A 20763-nucleotide genomic window follows, 5' to 3' on the forward strand; every position below is an offset into this window, starting at 1 on the left:
TTTTTTTTAGCGGAAAGTGTTCTAGGTGCCAGTGGTAATACTATATAGTATAGAGTTTGATTTTTGGCACTTACAGTGTTTTCTATAAGGGCTCTTCATTTGCAAGAGTTCATCGTTGGTTTGCTAAACTATTATAATATTAAGTTATTATACTCAAGTTATTTTGTTATCTGAATCCATTTAAAAATGTATTCTTGACCATTGAATTTCACTTCATATTCGCGCGCCACGTCGACTTTCTTACTTAACGTTCTGCAAGTAAGTATGTAAACGAACTATTTGCAGGAGTTACAAATGCATTAAATTTTAGAATCTCTAATTACATTCTACTTTTATATATATATATATATATATATATATATATATATATATTATATTATATTATATTACACATTCTTCAATAAAATGGATTAAACGGGAAAAGGGAGGATTTAGGAACTTCCAATAACTTGTTTTTTTTCACACCAAAAGGTATATATGTACATATGTACGTAGGTAGATGTGTACTTGGGTACAGGTGTACTGAAATTAGAAACTTGAGAAATTAGAGTATAATTAAAAAAAAAAAAATTAAAACCGGCGCAGTGAGATTTGAACACTCGACCGCCTGATCGCGACTCATCCGCTTGGGTTTCGGCAATGATATCCCAGGTCCAGGGCCGACGCAAGGATGGTTGGCGCCCTAATGCAAGAATATATTTGGCGTCCCCAAATTTTTGCACCTGATTTCTATTTCATATGTCTTGGCTTTTCGAGGTACAAAAAAAAAAGAATTACATTTACATTTTGTATATGTGAGAGTTGGATTCCTTTATTATTAAGCGTGTGATATAGTTTTTTAGCGCCCCTTCGGCTGGCGCCTAATGAGTTCTTAATGAATAATGAGTTCCGCCGGCCCTGCCCACGTCCCACGATTCGGGCATCACTGGACCCACGGGGCCTACGTACTATCGGACAAGTATGACATAGTCATCCACGGTCATCCACCGAAATCCTGGCTAGTCCACCCATATATGTAGACGGAACGTAAGCTGAGGGGGGTGTAAGATTCGCGGTAAGGGGAGCGGTACAGGCAAATCAGGTAACGCAGTGGATATGCATGCCGAATGCTTCCGAAGTTAACCGACGTGCCTGTATGTGAACCTCTGCCTTTTCCCCTTCAAGCCTACATTCCCTTCGCCGATAGTCCCAGCTTTTGTTCCGTCTACATACATATATACCATAAAAGCATGGAAGAATCGATTAAAGGAATGATTGGGAATAAAATCAATTAACTGAATCATTATATTGGAAAATACAATATGTAATATATCTATTTTTTTTACTGTTTTGAAGTTTTACCATAAAAAAACGTAATTTTTTGGCTTTTTTGAAGTTTTTTATGGTATATGTACATATGTATGCTATGAGTCCACCTCTAGAAACTTATGGTCTATGGCGCAAACTCGTAAAGGAAAAGGCGCCCAATATCGCAACCAAGCAAATTGCATGGCGCCAAAATACAAATGGAATGTTTTGAATCAAAATTATCGCTTCTTTGGATTACATGATAATATAAATACAGATCTAAAAGTAAGTTAAGGGAGGGATTCCCGTGTAACCACAATAAAAATAAGTGATATTTACTATTTTTTTTAAAAAGCTGCCGATAATATATAAAAAAATAAAGGAAGGACAAAAAGTGAAAGAGCAATTTATTTTTTATTAATCGCCCAATTTGCGGTTTGCGGATTACGCAAAATTTTGATTTTGCTAAAAATCGCCCAATTCACGATAACGCGCTCAATCTGGCAACAGTGTCCGCCGCTACCACCCCCACGATTCTGGCATCACTGCCAGCATGTACCTCAATGTACCTTCTCTTTGCCCCATGCCCTGCACACTGTCCAATGTTAGAGATAATTAGAAATAATACCTACTTTATAGTACCTATATTTATAATATGTAAATAATAGTATTGTCCAGTATTGTCTCTGTCGAGTCTCTACTCTCGTGCGTCCATGGTGTAAGCCTGTAAGGACTTGTCGATGCCACTTCGCGAATTACCAGTGCTTTCGCGCAGCTGTGTAAATTGTGGTTTCTTCTAAGTCTCAGCGAACCAAAGGTTCATATAATTCACGTGAAGTGAGATAAAAATAAAGCTAACCTCGCAAAATCTCTACAAATCAACAGTTCGCTACAAAAATGGGTGGAGGAGATTTGGTAAGTTTAATTACAAGACACTGTGTTGCATAAACAAAAGTACATGGTGTATTCATTCGAGAAAATTAACTTTTCGCTAAGGCAGAATTTGAAGAAATCGTGGCACCCGTCAACGATGAAAAACATAGAGAAAGTATGGAAAGCAGAGCAACAGCAGAGTCAAGAAAGGAAGAAGATAGCAGAACTGCAGAGAGAAATAGAGATGGAGAAAGACAGGGAGGATATGAAGAAGTACGCAATGGACCAAGGCGTGATAGAGAAAAAGGATGACAAAAAATTAGATTGGATGTATAAAGGGCCGAATAAGTTGGTTAACAGAGAAGACTATTTACTTGGACGGCCGATTGATAAATCCTTCGAACAAATTGTTCAGACAGAGAAGGATACCGAATTAAATCGTGCGCCTAGGAATCATGTTGAACATGGTGCTTATATTATAAACTCAGCGTACATATGCAGCATTGTAATCTACGTATAGTAACTAAGAATCGATATGCATTTTGGCTTCGTACGTGACTTACTTATAATTTCAGAATGTATTCCACCATCCTTACGTTTCTTCTCTGGTAACGAGCAAGTAGACTTAGCAAGAAAGATGCAAGAAGATCCTCTGTATGCCATAAAAAAGAAGGAAATGGAAACGAGGAGCCAGTTGTTGAAGAATCCTGTTAAGTTGAAGCAGTTAAGGCAGTTGGTAAGTAAACGTTAACATCTGTCATTAACATACCTTGTTCTTTTGTTAATAATTTGTAATGATTTATGTTCAGTTGGAGCAACAATCGAAGAAAAGCAAAAGCGAGAGGAAACAGAGGAAAAGGAAGAAACATAAGCAGAACCTAGATAGCGACGACGAAACACAATTAGATATGCTGCTGGCCGTGAAGTACAAGCAGCTGAAAGAGAAAATGAACGAAAAGAACTTAATAAAGTCAATGAAGAAGTCTAAACATAAACGAAAGAAGAAGTCACGAAAAGAGAGCGATAGCTCCAGTAGCGAGTCAGAAAGCAGCAGCGAAGAGAGTTCGAGCGAAGAAGATACAGAGAAACGTAAAAAGAAACATAGAAGTAAAAGTAAGGAGAATAATGATGAAATTAAGAAACATAGGAAAGAAGAATATATAGAGAAAGTTAAAAGAGAATACAAACAGCAAAGGATGTCTGAGAAACATGCGAGGGATCGTAGTTTGAGCAGAGAAAGGAGCGATCCTTCGATTCATAGAAAGCGAAGCAGAATAGATTCGAGAGATATACATAAGAATAAAGACAAAGATTTTCGTTCGAGAACTCCTCAAGACAGACAAAACGATTTTCCTAGAAGTAGATACAATAACAGAAACCCTTCAAACAGATTACATCATAAAGATACAATCTATTCTAAATCATTTTCCGATGTTGTCCAAGGACAACATAAAGAACAAGAACGCAGTAGAGATAAGTGGAAAAAGAAGCATCTTACGGAAGAAGAGAAAGAGAAACGTAGGAGGGAAATGATAGCAAACGCATCATGGAGAGACACAGAACGAGAGAGGAATGTAAAAAGGTACCGCGAAGAGGAAAAGAAGGAATCTGACAGTAGCAAAATGTACAATCAGGACTTCATTAGAAAGCAGCTGGCAACCGCTGCAGAAGTAGGCACTGTTGCCTCCAGAATTAAAGCTAACATTAATAACATACAGCGATCTGGACGAGCGATGGATACGAATTTTGCGAAAAGGTGATTTCCAACGATGTAATTAAATTTGTACAGTTACGTAAAAATTTACATTCGACTTTTTATACGATATGATGTGCATAGGTACTGCGAATTCTGAGCATTCGAAAATAAATTTTTTAATATGTGTTTGTGTACATTGTCAACACATTAGTCTTTTTTTACAATCTCGAAAACAATTCTTTTTTACTTCATTGAAGAAATATTTATATATAATATTCAGGAAAGGATATAACGGTATTTTCCTATGAATACAGCTTTGTTTGGCAGATATTCAAACCATTGATTCCTCTTTTGTGGAAACTAATTTACATTACTATGTGATCTTGCATGTATCTCTGTTTTCAATTGCATCATTGATGTCATGAATAGTTGGAAAACATCCACCAGTGAGTACATTGTTAACAACAGCCCTAGCTAGATATCCTGTAGTTAACGAGTAATTGGCAGAGAAAAATGGTGACTGATCGACAGATTTCTCCAGATTATGATCCTAAAAGATTAAATTATTATATCAGAATTCATTTAGCAATAATCAATATCTTGCATAATCGATATTATATACCGAGTGCTATGGTTTTCGATCCTCGAAGGGGCTAGAATATACATTAAGAAGTGTAAAATCTCAAGTTCCGCATTTCTCATCAGATCTTTGCGAAAACGATTCCTTACGTTTCTCCGATGAAAATAACACCGAGAACCACGTAATTCGCACCATAATGAACGAAATTATATAATTTCAAGTTAACTTCGTTGAAAATACTCCGAATTACGTGACATTTGATATGATTTTCAACGGAGAAATAAATGTAAATCGGACTATTTTCAACGAAGTTAATTTAAAATTATATAATTTCCTTCATTATGGTCCAAATTATGTAGTTTTTGGTGTTATTTTCGTCGAAGAAACATAAGGGGAATCGATTGGCGTCGTTTTCACAAATATCTGATGAAAAGTGCGGAACTTGAGATTTCTCACCTCTTAATGGATATTCCGGCCCCTTTGAGGGTCGAAAACCATAACACTTCGTGAGGCACCGCGGAGCGTTCTTTTCGGCACAGGATGCCGGACGGCATCTCTTTGTGGAGCGTCGCGAGAGACTCACCCTATTTAGCTATGATATACGTACCTTACAGTACATTACAACAGCGTCTTCGACAAGTATATCAAGGTTCAATTGTTTCTGAAAACTTAATTCTGGATTTCGAAGTAAAATTGTTGATACTATCGTAAGCAACTGCAAGAAAGAGAATATTATGAAATCTGATTCTTATTGGAAGAAACTGGCAATGAAATTAAAAGGGAAAATAATTCGGTGAATAAATGAATATTTAAAACAAACACCTCTACAATAATTTGACGATATTCTGGTAAATGTATGTGGTGAAGCAAAGATTCCACGAGCAAAGCAAATGTAAGTTCCGAACGGGTCATGTTAGAAAGAGTGGGGTGTTGAGGCAATTCTCGCCCGTTAACGCAAATACCATCCGGGCAACGCAACAGCACTTCCCAGACATGATTATAAAAGTGTGCAGGTACTCTGCACAGACAACCTTCGATTTTTCTGCGTCCTAAAACTGTAAATCTGTTACGAAACAAATAGAATATCATTAATTTGTATAAAGTCGACGTCACTAAATATTGAAACAAATTGGAGATTGTACGTACTTTTCGTTATTAGCCCAATCTTTAACCGTTAGTACTTTAATCAGAAACCGACGAATTTCGAATGGACTATAATTCTCGATTGGTTTAGGGTTTTCAACAAATATTTCTAAGTAAAGCTTTATTGCTTCTAACACCCACCTGCGGATATAAAGAGCGTTTAGAAGTATTTCCTTCCTGAGAGCATTAAAATAATGATAGCGATATGATCGTCAGTATATAATTATTATGTACCCAATACGAATTTTCAATATTCCTTTAAACATTTCTGGATTTCTTCCGATAAGTCTGCCGCAGTATAATAAAACCTCTTGCTGGAGCACGGCTTGCACCACGTTGTGCGGTTGAATCGTAGAGTACACGACTGATTGAATTTCTGTCGGTGTCATTGGTTTGTCGAATACTGTTTCTTCTTGTCCAATTACTCCAACTGTTATCTAACATTGACCAGGAATAACAACCTCAGTGTTAGCAAGCAGCTATAAACATGTATTCTGGTAAATACATGTTCGATTACCTGTTTTCCTTTAACGAGAACGCCTGTTATAAAAGGACTGATGCTATCCACTGTGTGATTTAATAAACTGCTGCAGTAACGGACCACCATCCAATATCTGAGACAGCCTGCTTGTTGGTACAACGATCTTAAGTAATCGCCAACTAAAATGAATCAGTTAACCGAATGAACGACAAAGTATTGTCACATAAGTACTTATGTTACTTTTAAGCGCGCAAACTAATACCTGTTATTCCATTAATTTCATAATTAATACCCTCTCGTTGCAACAAAATACCGTAGAGTTGGCACAGGGCATAAAGGCTTTTATTACTACGAATTTCAGTTAATATATTATACAGTGGCTCATTCGCATAATTCTGAAACGTGAATTAGTTAAGATAAACGAAGTACACAGTTGCTTACTCGCAGGATACTTACAGAATAATCTATTATGTTTTCTGCGTACGTTAGGGCCCTTGGTACATCTGTGAGACTTTGATATCCGATATAATCATGTTGTAACTGTCTAAACTGTGCAAGTTCAAGATCTGTTTCTATGGTATTCATAAAATCGAGATGTTCTGTATAACATATAAAGACGCTGTTAGTATTTAGGAATACAATGGGAAAGAGAGCTAAGAAATATTATTTACCAATGCACGAAGACGAAATAAGATTCTGCAATCGTCCAATTCGTACTTTGGTCTTATCGCAGTAGCCTTTCTTCAACATTGCGAAGAGGTCAAGCATTTCTTTGAATTGCGGATCCCTGAAGTACGAATATATTTTACTCATTTATACACGACACGTATATACCTTCATTCTGCTTACGTTAAATTTTAATAAACACCTCATATGTTCTTCTCGTATTAGAAGACACACGGTAGGTCTACCCGATAGCCGCCAGTATTTACCAACAAACTGAAGCTCAGTTTTAATATCATCAATTAACAGAGCCATGTCTCTATATAAATAAAATTCAGATACCTCGAATATCAGGGGATAACAGAGCACTGTCATGCCACATACTCTATAAACCTGTAAAGAATCATTTTAAATATTCCCTTAAAATCCTTGTGTTGTACGTGGAAGAAGCATACCTTGCTTGTACCCAATGATCCAATCGGTCTACCTGGTCGACCTTGCAGGTCCAATTTGCTATTCACTCCTAATTTCTCGTAAACTTTCACTAATTGCGTAGACGACAGTATCTGTACTGGTTCTACCTCGTGCGGAGTCTGTGTCTGTATACCGTACGTTGCCATCATAGCTTGCAACCGCATAGACTCAGCAATAAGAACGATTTGTACTACAAGATCAGTATGAGTACCCTGATATACAGAAATGTTTTTAATAGATTAATCATGCATTATTACAGGATAGTAATGAGAATGTTGCTAAAACTATTAAGGATAGATATGTTCGATTATCCTTCTTCCTTAATGCGCCAGGAAATGCAGAACCAGAAATACTAAGAAAAATCTTTGCAAGGAAGATCATACATTGCGTGATCGCAAAGAGCGATCATTTAAAAAGAAAGGTAAGATAGTTGCAGCAGGCATCACAAAGAAAAAAGAACGAAATAAATCATGCCTCCATCCAAGCATCATGCATCATTGTACTATTAACACTACACAATAGATATTATAAATTAGACATTGGATGAATCTAAGTGACTCGAATCCTGAGATCAAATTTATACGAAACATACTGTATGTACAAGGCATGTATTGTCATATAGTTCGGAAGCTTAGAATACGTATATATTCGATAAGTGCAAGATTGTCAAATTTAATTCTCAAACAGTAGAATAAAATCAATGCAGAAGGTACTAGCTACGCACACATATAGTGTCATCTACTTACAATACTGGGTTTAGCCTGTATGGGACAAAGATATGTAAAATAATTTATACAAATGATGAATTCAGCAGAAATAAGAGAGACGCGTTCCCACTTACTTGAAAAGCCGAATACCTTCCAGCTTTCCTCGGCCTGTTGTACGAAGGAAGGTACCGTCTAATGGGATCCAATTCATTAATGTGCAACAGACCATCAGTAAGCAATTGTGCGATTACGAACATAGCTTGGTTCCACAAGTAGATGGGTGCAGGTTCGGTATCCGTAGAACCTCTTCGCCCTCTTCCTTCGTTGCTCGCTACTCGGTAACTACTACCAGGATCATTCCTTTCCGCATCTAAGCTCTCCTCAGGCACATGGTAACACATAGGTATTACAGGATCTATTTAATTAAAAAAGTAAAGTAGCATTTGACACGATCTACTAATTTAAGTTCACTTTCCATTAATATACCTCCATTGATATCTTTGTGAATTCGTTCTTTCAGCAAATTCTGATACTCCTCTACTTGCTCTGGCATGGTTTTAAAAACACCATCTATGATCATAAAAATGTAAAATAGCGGCCACTCACACTCGATATTATCAAATTCCTACAACAGAAAAACATTTACGTTCTCTACGCAGTACTAATTCATTATTGCGAAAAGATGCTACAGAAAAACCGGTTGAACGCGACGAAATTTGTTTAAATGAAATTTCAAAAGTAACGTACTAACAATTGAATACATCAGAGACCTTGATTTCACCAGATTTGTAATAACGGCGATCTGTGGTTTCCAACACGGTTTTATATCCATCCCTTCCAAATCTCTTGAAACCATAATTGCCTTTTAATCTTCCTACGATATTTGCCTTCGTCTCGGTGTACAATACTTCCTCGTGAGTGGCGAACGCAGGAAAGGATACTGTGGGCAGTAAAGCTGCGTCTACACTCTGTATACGAATAATATAATTGTAATTCCAACAATGGCAAGAATCTTTTTATAAGCGCATAGGATTTCTGTAGAAACATGTTCTGTACCTTGGAACTGGACTCTCTGGGAAGCATCGTTTCGAAAATACTACGATTACGATTATGCGCATCGATATCGACGTATATGACCGACCAGGAAGCACCTTTTTCTCCAAATAAGTTACACCCGTTGATAGCTTCGAGAGCACTTTTAGCTATACCAATTGAACTAGCATGTATTTCAGGGGTACCATCGTTATATCGACTACCTCGTTCCCACATGCCATAATCCGGCGTACGGTACGCTCTTTCCACGTAATATACAAGATTCTGTACAAATGCCACTTCATCCTGAGTGTATATAATTTGTAAACCGGAAGATATCATTTGTACCAGAAATATCAAATAAAGTGAAACGATATCGATCTACGAGAAGCAGGTAGTTAGTACAATAATAGGGATTCCTTCCACATAAAGATATCAGATTAATAATAATCACAGAATATATACGAGGGGAGGACACCATGTGGTAGACACCGATTTTGATGAGCCTTGGCACGATGGATCTATGTCGACAATAAGTAAATAGGTGTCCGAGCGTTTCAGCCAATAATAGAGATATTTACATGTAAATTATTAAAAATTTCACAGTGGCCGTGGGGTTTTAGTGGGTAAAAATTCCACAGTACCCTGGCGCCCGTAGGAGATTCCCTTCTGGAGGTGTCGGGGTGCCTTTTGAAGATGTCTCCACGTTAAAAAAAACTTTATAAATTTTTTTTCTTAACTTAACACATGGTGTCCGTCCCTTGTTAGTATCATATTACATTTTATTATATACTATAATTACTTGCAAGTGGTCGTACTCAGCATCTTTAAAAGTCTCGTCACCAGTATCTAAATGAAATTTGCAATGCAGCGCGAATCGATTGCATTGATTACGTTTAAACAACTCTATTCTATAAGACTGTTTTTCCCAACATTCTAAAATTCCCCGCATACATTTTACTGTAGACTGTCCAAGCTCGTAAGACTTCCCACGATCATCGTCTATCCGCCTAGTAAAACAATTTTATATATAAAAAATACTATACTCTATTCAACGAGTCGAGTCACCAGCTGTAGACAAAATATGCATGCGGGAGAGACAGCGACCACAGCAATTGCCTATTCGCTATCACTGCCTCTGTTCTGTCTGAACGCCGTCACGCGTCGTCTTTGTTTATATCTGTGACTTGACTCGTCGAACGGACATTATATTAATTAATAATAGAACGCAAAGTTTTATTCATCCAGTTACCTATACGCTTGGTACAAGCTCCATATAGCAGCGGCACAGTAAATACTTTCTCGTACACTCCCCACTACTTTATCGCTCGAAATTTGTGGAAACAAACCAGTTATGCAACTTTGGTAACGTAGTAGTTGCCTTTTAACTAGAAAACATGTATGAGTTATGTATAACCTTAAGGAATTCACCTTAATATGGTAAAAATCAAAGCTGTCCCATACCAATTCCATAATAAATATCAAGCTTCTTAACAGTGTCTTCGTAATTTGAAATTTTAAGGAACATGTCGATGTCCAAGTCGATAATGCTTCCTTGACGTACATTTCTGAGTGGAGGATATCTATAAAATTGTATAACAGAAATGTTCATTAAATTACCATTTAAAGTACAGAGATTGCAATTTAAAGGAATTAAATTCTATTTGGAACCATGCTTCCTCTGACAACTACGAATTTTCAACCTTTTTATGTTTGTTGGTGTTGGAGTAACAGACGTCATTTTATCGACAACAATTAAGTTCAGATTCTCCTTTGAATTGGTCCAATTATTTGGCGATGCATGGAATCATATGACAAAGATTATTTCCATTTGTGTTAGTGGAACCGATAACATTTCTCCCCGTGTGTAAACTGCGGCCGCAACACAGGCGAAGCAATAACTTCTATGTTAGATCTTCCGGTATAATACGAAACGAACGTATAAACGCGTTCGGAGCTGGCGACTGAAATAGTAAAAATTGTTTCCTCCGGCAATCATGCACGTATATGCGCATTAACCTTCGCCGTTCACCTGCTGACAATCGTTTTACTTCTGCCGTACTAAAATCAACTGTGCACAATTGGCACGGTAGTTCGCGTGTGCTGTCTCAGATTTATAATTAGAAACAAAATTTCTGCTTATAAAGGGGTCATTCTCCATTATAAATTTGCCAGAAACAAGTCATTTCTTCGTTTAATGATTAACATAGCTTGTTTCGAAATTGTATAGTTACGCGCCGTTGAAATAAACAATGGCAACGTGCTGATAGCGTGTCGCAGTCGAATTTTCGCGGTGATCGCTTTTTTCTGGATTTTATTGGTAAACACTTTACGTGCGCATATGTGCACGGGCAACTCGTTTAAAATTTCGCGCGAAAACATATTTTTAGAATTTGCGGGAATTATCATGCGCTCAAACAGGCTGCTGTATTTTTTAATTAAAATTGAGAAGGATGAGACCTGATGCTGGTATATTAGAATTAAAAAGCATTAGGCGCCCAAAGAGACCACTCCTTTTTTCTATCAGACTTAATCAGAATTAATCATTGAGCGCCAAATGTGGCTGCTGGAAATTTTTCTCAAAGTCGGAATTGCGTGACACCTTGCAATTTAAAGGAAATTTTTTATAATGCGATCGTAGAGTCTGTGTTTTTGCGCAAGTAAAGCTGGTCGAGAGCACCGGTGCTCTAGTAACTTTTTCACCGCGAAAGTAGATAAAGAGGAGATATAATAAGAGGCGTCACTCGACAAGGACAGACATAAACTACGGAAATCACTAGACAACCAATATAAATGCCCATTCGGCAATGATCGGTCACTTTCATTAACCAATCACCGATCGTCCATCACCGCATACGCACCCTCCTTACTTATACGACTTAGGCCCCGCAGCTTTGTGCTCTGTTCATTTAATTCTTAGGTCCATGATTCATATATATATATACATATTTTAATACAGCGGAAATTGGGAAAAAATACAACAATGAGCCGCTCAGCGAGCACACCTTATATCCTTACATCATGATGATCCCTACTCTTGCCTCCCAAGTTATCCTACAAAAAATAGCATTCCCATCTTTGACACGAGATTCTATGGCGCGGATTAACCTTAACCGTTTACCTCGCTACCATTCGCTAAGTACTTTAAGTTATTATTTTTGTTTTGCCGATTGATTTCGAATTGCATTGTCCAGAATGAAAATTAAAAAGAAATCCAATGCAGTGAGGGTGCCACCGCTTAAGAAAGCTATAAAAGTCAAGCGTAAATCGTTAGACGCAGAAGAATCAACCGTGTCTAAAGCATTAGAGAATGTGAAAAAGGTTCTTGAGGTTAGATATCTCATGTGTATATATCTTATGTATTGTGATATTTCATTATAGAAAGCATAATTTAATGGAATATTATTGTAGACGAAGAATGAGAATTCAAGGAAAACGGTTTCAACTGCAAAACCAGCTACAGCAGTATACAAGGTTAATAAAAAGAAGGCGGAAAGTGCCCCCAGAATTCAACATTCAAGGGGCATAGTATATTTGGGCCACATACCGCATGGTTTTTATGAAGAACAAATGCAAGATTTCTTCAAGCAATTCGGAAGGGTACTGAGAGTGCGTGTCGCCAGGTCAAAGAATGTACGTACATTTTTTAAATATGGTAAGCACGAATCTGTACTGGATGGAAGAAACATATTGAACTTGGAGCATACGCAGCTTGTACGTAAATTACTGTGCGTCGACGAAAAGATGGTCCTCAGAAGCGCACAGGATCAAGAGGGGTTCTTTGCTCGCATTGGCTGGCACCATCTATGCCCTGTTCACCCCCCTTCTATTCGTCGATGTTGTTGCATCAGCCAATAGCAACGATACGTCTGCGTCTACGATTATGTTAGAAAATGTGGAGCTATGGGGATATACCATTTGGACTCTAGAGTTTCTCGCGACAACATCTCGTAGATGCACAGTACAAATTGATTATAGGACTTTACCAATCCATCAGCCATGCCCACTAATAGTTTACCATGTTTCTTCTACACAGTACTCGCGTTAGATGTAAGATAAAATTTCACAGTACCGTAATTATTCTAGACTGGTAAGAGCCGTGGTTATGGGTACGTAAAATTTTTACATCCAGAAGTAGCTAAAATAGCTGCGGAAACAATGAATAATTATCTCATGTGTGGCAGATTATTAAAAGGTATGCGAAAATTTATGCGACGTAGTATCAAACAAGTGCATTAATTATTTCACATTTTAAATATAATGCTTTTATTTAGCTACATATATCCCACCTGAAAGACAACACGCGCGCTTCTTCGCTGGCAGAGCATGGGCAAAAGACAGTTATCCGAAATTGGTAAACAGAAAGAAAGTGACTGCGATAAGAAACGCGAAGACTAAGCAGAAAGAGCACGCAAGTTTTATACAAAGTTCGAAGGACAAATTATCCGCTCTAGAAAAAAGATTAAAAGACAAAGGATACAATCTGCAGTTTACATCGGTAGCAGTTACTAAAGTATGATTAGTTCATAAGTATTCCTAACATTAATTTCTTTATTGCGCAAGGAAAAGGGTGGAAATATGTGTTTGTAAGTACAGCGCGGAATTTAGTTTCAAAGAGACATTGATCGCATTTACTGATTACATCACTTTATGCAGAATATTATTTACAATTACATGTCTGTGTAAAATATTTAAAATTAAGAAAGTAATTCGTTACGAAACGTTGATCCTTTCTTGTCCACTTCCAGAACCACCCTTTGTCCTCTTCCACTTCATCCGCCTGTTTTGGAACCATACTTTCACCTAGAAAACGAATTCAGTACCTTAATAAATGTTTGAACATAATATATTGCATGTTTTCTTTTAAAGTGAATTCAGAACGTAATATTAATTTACTTGACGCTCCGTTAAGTCCAATGCGACCGCTATTTCATAGCGGCGTAAACGGGTGAGATAATTGCTATGCGCAAATTCGTACTCCAGGTGTCTAATTTGTTGCTTTGTAAATGCTGTTCTCTCTTTGCGTGGTTTATCGTTGACTAACTTCTTTTTTGTCCCTGAAATGTACAGGCTCTCAGCTTTAACCCTCAGAAGGTCGACGCTTCTAACTGTTGAGCGACAGATCGTGACTGGGCCAGTTTAGACCTATGCACACCTTTCTTTCTTTTCTGATTCTTGTCTTACAGCAATTGATATTTCGAACTTTAGAGATCGCTAGTTTTATTCAAAACAGACCCAGGCACGGTCGTCCGAGGGTTAAACACACCCTATTTAAAAGTTTGGAAATGATAAATCCAGGTTAACGAAAGTATTTCAGGAAAAAACAACGCGTTCTTTAATATTAAGTTCCAAGAGCTTATGCACCTTCCACCACTTCGCTTCCATTGTCATACACATGAACGCTAATTATATCAACAAATCTTTGATTCGTGATCTACGCCCACCGTATCTATTCAGTAAAACGCATCAAGCCTTACCAAGAATTTCCTGCAAATCTTTTGCGTATAACCAATTAAAACACATTACCGGGAACCCTGCCTTGGGAGTTGTAACTTTACAAGATTCATAAGTTACTTAAATTATATCGAGCTATCTATTTCTATCTACCAGATTGTACTACGATTTGGTGTATTGAAATACTTGCATCCAACTGAAAATTTAGCACCGAAGAAGAACAGTGTAATTTCGATTAATTATTGTTTATCCCAATTTGGCGCGACACTGTGCAAATGGGCCTTAAAAGAAACTTTGCCGTTACATTGGCACAGAGTTGAAGGTAATTGCGTTGGGCCTGACAAATTTTTTGCACCGCGGTGGGCATAAAGTATTTATCATCTGACCTGATTTCACTGGCCGTTTCTTGCGGCTTGGCACTTTCAGAATGATTTCTGAATGCGACCGCGGTAAGGTTTTAACCAGAGACGGTTTTTTGTTGCCAGAGTGACGGTCAGATGAAAATAGCTGTATATTTGATGCGTCATTGCGAAGCTGCACCGGTGGCAGCTAATAAACGTGCCGCTCGTATAATGTAAGTTGCTGGAATCGCAGGATCATCTACGATGATACATAAAACGTGGTGGGATCGGTGGTAAGAGCCCTTAGCCTTGCTTCCGTGCCGCTATCTCATCCGTAATTGCAAGCTGACGTCAATCGAGCGAACCCTCGTTACGCGATTCCACTTTGAAACGCTCGTCGAAATTTTTCGCAAAGGATTTATCGAAATGGATCGGCGAACGCTGGTGGTTCATTCGAAATTTAATTTGCCTTAATTTGTTTTTCACTTTGTCACTGTTAATATTAAAACTTGAAATTCCTGAATAACTTTGGCGTATGAGAGAATTATGCTTCCCTTCGTGAAAACACGAAATTATAATAAATAGTGACACCATGTATTCGTTATTATCGAATACAGTATAGTTTTTCACGCGGTTGACTTTCACCGAATATTTCGGGTAGCGATGACGACACGTGAGTTAAAGAGAACACGTGTTCTTTTCGAGTTATTTGATACGTGAGTCATTATTGTCACTCACGTCGCGTACTCGCAAAAATACATACGCGATATAAAAAATAAAAATAAATCTGCCAAGTATGGTTCAAGATACTAACGATACTATTATGCAATTAGCAATTTGTAGTTAATACAATAATAGGTATAATTTCGATGAACATTCAAAGTTAAATTATCGAAAAGAACTGTACAACTGTTTCAACGTTGTTACAGAAATTACTAATTATGGTGGAATGTACTGTTGCTTTTTATCTCTATGCAGCATATCGTTACGTAATATTTTATAACGTCTTGTACAGTTCGAATTCGTTTCACGCAGAGTGAAACCATAATTAAGTCATCATTTATTACGCAAGAGAGCGCGGGGGAAGAATAATGGAGTTATGTGTCTGATAAATATTTAGACTACACTGTGTCCATTACGGCCACATTGACGACGTTATAGACATAACCGAGGCTACTATAAATTAATTACCAACGTACTACCTCACGAAAGTATACGAGATCGCTTTTAAAAATTTATCTCTCCATACAGATAATGTGCTTGCTATTCTCGAACGGATATACAAATATAAAAGTGTGCAAAATTACGCTTTTGCTTTGGTAATTTGTAGTTGTTTCCAATGGATATTAAAGAACCAATTTTATTTCTTTAAAATCATATTAGATATAGTTTATTTATGCATGAGCGAATCCTAGGTTTTATGGAGCTTCGTTTGTCTAGTTAAAATTATTAACTTTATCGCGAAAGTAATTGCCTTCTTCATTCCACACGCATTCGTACAGAATTTTAGGATTAACTTACCCACTTCTCCTTGTACAGAACATTCTTCTTTTCTGTAGAAAGCGTTAGCGAAGCCCGTTGTGTACTGCAAATCTTGCCACGAGTGACATTTAATTTCATCTTCAGCGCTGGGTACCACGTTCTCGAGGAATGGAACGTCCCAGGCACGGAATACCGTTGTTGTGGTAATTTGATGAGTTTGGGTCTTTTCGCAAATAAAATCCTCAGTTTCGTCCGTGAAATTCGACTCTTCCTTCCCCATTGACCGTGTCATTTTATCGTGTTCATTGGTGTTGGCACTTTGGTGAGGATATTGCTGCCATCTTGTTATAGAAAAAGATACGTGCAAGGTTCAATGATAGTGACACTATCTGACAATAGAATTCTAAATATTCAGTTATGTAATTAGTGTGGTAATTATTATAGATAACGGTAGGTGTTACCGTTATTCTGTGCTACTAATGAAACACATAGGGCGCGGAGAAAGGACGTTGTTAAATTTTCAGGGGTGCTATGGGGAATCAAAAATATGCATTTTGAAATAGGGAACTATGGAATAGAAAAACTTAATTATAGTAGGCTTTATGTTACTAAACTGGGCGAGACACAATAGCATTGAATTAATAATTCTCTGAATTTTTAATTTCCATCCAATAGTTAAATTATTCCTAATAATTTTCTTATCTTTAATATAATTTTAATACTCATTAATTCATTAATACACATTTATAATTAAATTTTACGTATTAATTTATTTATTTTTTAATATAATTTTTATAACTCGTAAATAATTAGTACTTATATTTTTAATTCAGTTATCTGATAATGCCCAAAATTTATGATTGAAATTATATAATTTCAATTACTATTAATCCCCGAATTATATAATATAATACCACCGGCCAGCGGTGCCTTTCGGAAGTACAGCTAAAATTATACATTTTGATGTAAGAAACTATAAATTGTTTCAATTATATCATTGGTCCATTTTTAGTTCTACGAAACGAAATGCATTTCCAAATCATAGTTTCTTACATGAAAATGTGTATTTTCCCCTTTTTACCACGCCTCAAAATTTACCAATATTGTTCTCCCGTGCCTTGCACAAAGTGCAAAAAATATTTGCGAAAGTAAAAACATTAGAATGGAAGTATTCCACACCAAATGCATAGTTGCACATCGCGTTCACTTTTGTTGCATTATTGCACAGTCCTCGATAAAGCAGCATTGCTAGTCAGAAAACCGAATAGGGTAGATGTACCGTTTGTGGCCCTTGCACTGTTTTAGGCCATGCGCTTAATTATCTCACTTTTAAATGGCTTGCAGATCATTATTTTATGGAGAATTTCACATCGTAAATATTTTGTTTAGTATACCGCCAGAAAATATAAGGTTACATTTATTGCTTACCCGGAAAAATATTATATTTTTTAAGAAGTGGCCAAAAGTGGTAGAATACCTTAAAGTAGCCACAAATGGTGCATCCACCCTACTCAGAGAAATTTGATTTTGAAAAGATTTTCACTGTTCTACGTTCCCTATTCGTGCCATCTGTTATTTCCATACCTGTGCATTCGATTATTGCGGCTCATATCGGAGTGTTGTGGGAGATTTATAGAATTGGGCATAGTCAGAGCAGCTTCGCTGGAGGCATCAAAGGATGTTGAAATGTTGCAAAGATTTGAAAAGCTACTAGGAAGCCACCTGTGATTCCACGATGGCTCCCAATTCTCGGGAGAGCAGGGACTCTGGAAGCACATCTGAAGGGTAGGTGGTGTCGACGGTATTGGCGGTGACTCGCAAGTATTTTCAGAAGATCGCTGATTCGACGGAAGCATATCCTCGGGCCACGACATCGTCTCTGGAATAATTAATTGTACATTCTTCTAATTTCTTTCAAACGAATTACGAAGAAATGAAATGAAATGCATATTAATATATTGATTATCGTGTTAAGGGGTCATTTCGGTTAAACGGGTTGAAAAAATCGTTTTTTTTAAAACATTTTTTTTAAAGTACATACCCTCAAGAATTTACTGTTAAATTTTCATGGAAAAATTCCGATTATTTTACATTTACAGAGGCATTTAAAATTTTGAACGCGTTTTTCTCCAAACGTCATTTGTCTACGTCGCGCAGATAAAATCTGAAAATCTGTCGAACCGATTGCTTTACAAATTTTACTGCTTATTCTGCACACCTGTGACTCTCGCAGGGACTACAGCCAAGTATTTCCATTGAGTTTAATCTACGTTTAAAATCGAAAATAACAAAAGAATAAAGCCGGAAAAAAAAATTTCTTGCATATTTGCCCGCCATTTTGATAATATTGAAGATACATCACTAATTATAGTCCAAGCGATAGCGACAAACATACTCATGAAGAATCTGTTTGGATTTTTGGGTTCAGATAAGTCTAACAACTGAAATCGCCTGCACGAGCGAGGCATGGATTTTTAAACATGTCACCAAGACCACTTGCAAAAGCATTTGAAACGCAATAATTTGATTACTTTGATATTGTTTATTTAAGGCAGAAATGTAGTTTAATAAATAGAAAACATTTTTGTTCCGTTACTATAATTATTTTCGTCGCAATAAATTCCTGAAAATCGCTGAATTTTTCCGCGCGCTAACCGGAAATACCCCTTAGTAGCTCTGTTGTCTAAAAAAATTGTCGACATAATTATTCCAAAAAATAATAACATCAAATATAAAATAGATACAGCCATAAGTACATTAATCTTTTGGGTGCTGATAATTTGAACGCTCAGCGTACGCCGCGTGCGGGTTGCCTGTACTCAAGCTTCTTAACCACAGTCGCCGAACGCCCATCGGCGTTCCCCGCACGCGCTACATACACTGAACGAATGCATAGCACCCGAAGGGTTAGTAAAAACGAACTTGTTTTAAATCTCAGAAATTTTTCTTTGTAACTTATACGTTGCTGAAAGCTACGAAAACCACAGTCACTGCACGTGAGGACTTCAGTCGAAGTTGTCGAAGTTAAAAGTTAGCGTACACATCGAGCAAATTTTATGTAAAAAATATAATTAGTAACTTTAAGTGATACGGGTCGTAATATTAAACTATTTAGTAACTTACACACGCTGCTAGACACACGAATTCGAGTAATCGGAGGCTTCGAAAGCAAATAATTTTGAAGTCCTTGGAATCTCGTAAAAAATAATTACATAGAAGCGTAATGAAAGGATGAAGCACCGGAGGAACTGAATTTTCGATGCATTTTCAAGCACATGACTTATCAAAGCGAAGGAAACACTACTATAGAGTTACTGTGAGATCGTGCACTACTTGTGAATCGTCTTAGCACCGACTCAGAAATGTCAAACGAGCACACATAAACGGGCTGCCATAGGCTGGTCGAAGTCAGGGTGAATCTGGTTGGAGAATGCGCGAGTTGTGGGAGTAGGGCTGAAAGGACAGAGAAATTTTTTTGTAGGATTCTTCTAAGATTTAAAGTACTGGAGCAGATCTTGGTTAGCAAGAAAAAAAACGAGTGCTTGGTTACTACTTAATATTATTGTATTATTACAATATATTATACTAATTGTGTAAAATATATATCTGGACCCCGGAGACAGAGCGTGGATTAAGTGCGCTCTTTTTACAAAATTACATTCTACATGTTCCTCGTATAAAATATTTCACCTTTTCGGAAACATGTAAAATTTGATTTTTTAAAAGAAGTGGACTTAATACATACTGGGGTCCAGATATGTGTAAGGCTTATAACTAGTATTACTAATTAGAAAAGTCGAGTCATTTAATGTAGTTGCATGCAATCAAACTGTCTTCAAAAGAATTTCCTTATTTAGTTATGATTTTTGACAATATCAATGAAACAAAATCAAGATCAAAGTACTATCTCGAGAAACTTGGCATTTATTTTTATACGTTCAGGAACAAATAATTTGTGTTAAGCCTTAAACCGGCGACGTAGAGTCTGGAAAACTCCATGAGAATTATTTTTCCTACATTTTTCTTTATGTTCGACCTTGTTTTACAATGTGTCGTATCACGAAGGCCACTTTCAGTGGCTTTGAAGATTAAACATGCGAAAGTATCTTTTCAAATATGGAAGAAACTCCCAGTATATGTTAAAAATAAATTTAGATTTTTTTCTTCAAATTATTAAGGAGGAGTCTGGGAAACTTCGCGTGACCATTTATTTCACAAGAGTGGGACGTCACCAGTTAAGGGTAAAGTACTTTAGGGGATGATAAACCATTATCTGGAATAGGATTCCCGAGTACATTTATTTATATTAAATGATACTAAATTGTTATAATAACAAAATATCCGCAAAATTGCGTTGAATTATAATAAAACCAAATACATACTTTGAACCAAGTATGCAATGGGCACTGTTAATCAAAGACCCAAAACAGAAACGTGAATTTTGTCGAATTCCTTCTTTCAAGAGTTTCGAGATTCTTCCCCAGTTGGTCCTCGCTTTCCAGTGCATCTATACGAACGTAATTTATTCGTGATCTTGTCATCAGAATATC

General features: G+C 36.9%; 4 protein-coding genes across 5 annotated transcripts; 2 read left to right on the forward strand and 2 right to left on the reverse strand.

Moving 5' to 3' along the window:
- The first annotated feature begins 1994 nt into the window (after window positions 1-1994).
- LOC143367863 (uncharacterized) lies at window positions 1995-4050 on the forward strand. Its single transcript, XM_076810110.1, has 4 exons — window positions 1995-2202; window positions 2288-2627; window positions 2736-2896; window positions 2970-4050. Exons 1-4 carry the CDS (start codon window positions 2185-2187, stop codon window positions 3918-3920), a joined length of 1470 nt encoding a protein of 489 aa, XP_076666225.1. The 5' UTR covers window positions 1995-2184; the 3' UTR covers window positions 3921-4050.
- LOC143367851 (putative phosphorylase b kinase regulatory subunit beta) lies at window positions 4016-11226 on the reverse strand. 2 transcript variants are annotated; one of them, XM_076810088.1, is made up of 21 exons: window positions 10969-11226; window positions 10640-10893; window positions 10401-10519; window positions 10189-10324; window positions 9739-9946; window positions 8961-9317; window positions 8675-8872; window positions 8391-8529; window positions 8039-8319; window positions 7944-7958; window positions 7179-7409; window positions 6929-7116; window positions 6732-6847; window positions 6517-6659; window positions 6323-6455; window positions 6097-6239; window positions 5814-6016; window positions 5583-5720; window positions 5259-5499; window positions 5044-5151; window positions 4016-4406 (listed from the first exon to the last, which is right to left on the reverse strand). In XM_076810088.1, exons 2-21 carry the CDS (start codon window positions 10675-10677, stop codon window positions 4230-4232), a joined length of 3312 nt encoding a protein of 1103 aa, XP_076666203.1. In that variant the 5' UTR covers window positions 10678-10893; window positions 10969-11226; the 3' UTR covers window positions 4016-4229. The 2 variants fall into 2 exon arrangements, with proteins under 2 accessions (XP_076666203.1, XP_076666212.1); XM_076810097.1 differs by lacking the exon at window positions 7944-7958 and having other exon boundaries at window positions 10640-11226.
- An 800-nt stretch (window positions 11227-12026) lies between these two features.
- On the forward strand, window positions 12027-13783 carry LOC143367880 (MKI67 FHA domain-interacting nucleolar phosphoprotein-like). The gene is made up of 4 exons (XM_076810132.1): window positions 12027-12266; window positions 12348-12569; window positions 13023-13131; window positions 13211-13783. Exons 1-4 carry the CDS (start codon window positions 12132-12134, stop codon window positions 13453-13455), a joined length of 711 nt encoding a protein of 236 aa, XP_076666247.1. The 5' UTR covers window positions 12027-12131; the 3' UTR covers window positions 13456-13783.
- Btn (buttonless) lies at window positions 13157-19728 on the reverse strand. Its single transcript, XM_076810120.1, has 5 exons — window positions 19337-19728; window positions 17798-18092; window positions 16253-16554; window positions 13833-13993; window positions 13157-13739 (listed from the first exon to the last, which is right to left on the reverse strand). Exons 2-5 carry the CDS (start codon window positions 18085-18087, stop codon window positions 13650-13652), a joined length of 843 nt encoding a protein of 280 aa, XP_076666235.1. The 5' UTR covers window positions 18088-18092; window positions 19337-19728; the 3' UTR covers window positions 13157-13649.
- Between the last annotated feature and the right edge of the window lie 1035 nt (window positions 19729-20763).

Source organism: Andrena cerasifolii, chromosome 1, assembly GCF_050908995.1.
Source record: "Andrena cerasifolii isolate SP2316 chromosome 1, iyAndCera1_principal, whole genome shotgun sequence".
NCBI classification, from domain to species: domain Eukaryota; kingdom Metazoa; phylum Arthropoda; class Insecta; order Hymenoptera; family Andrenidae; genus Andrena; species Andrena cerasifolii.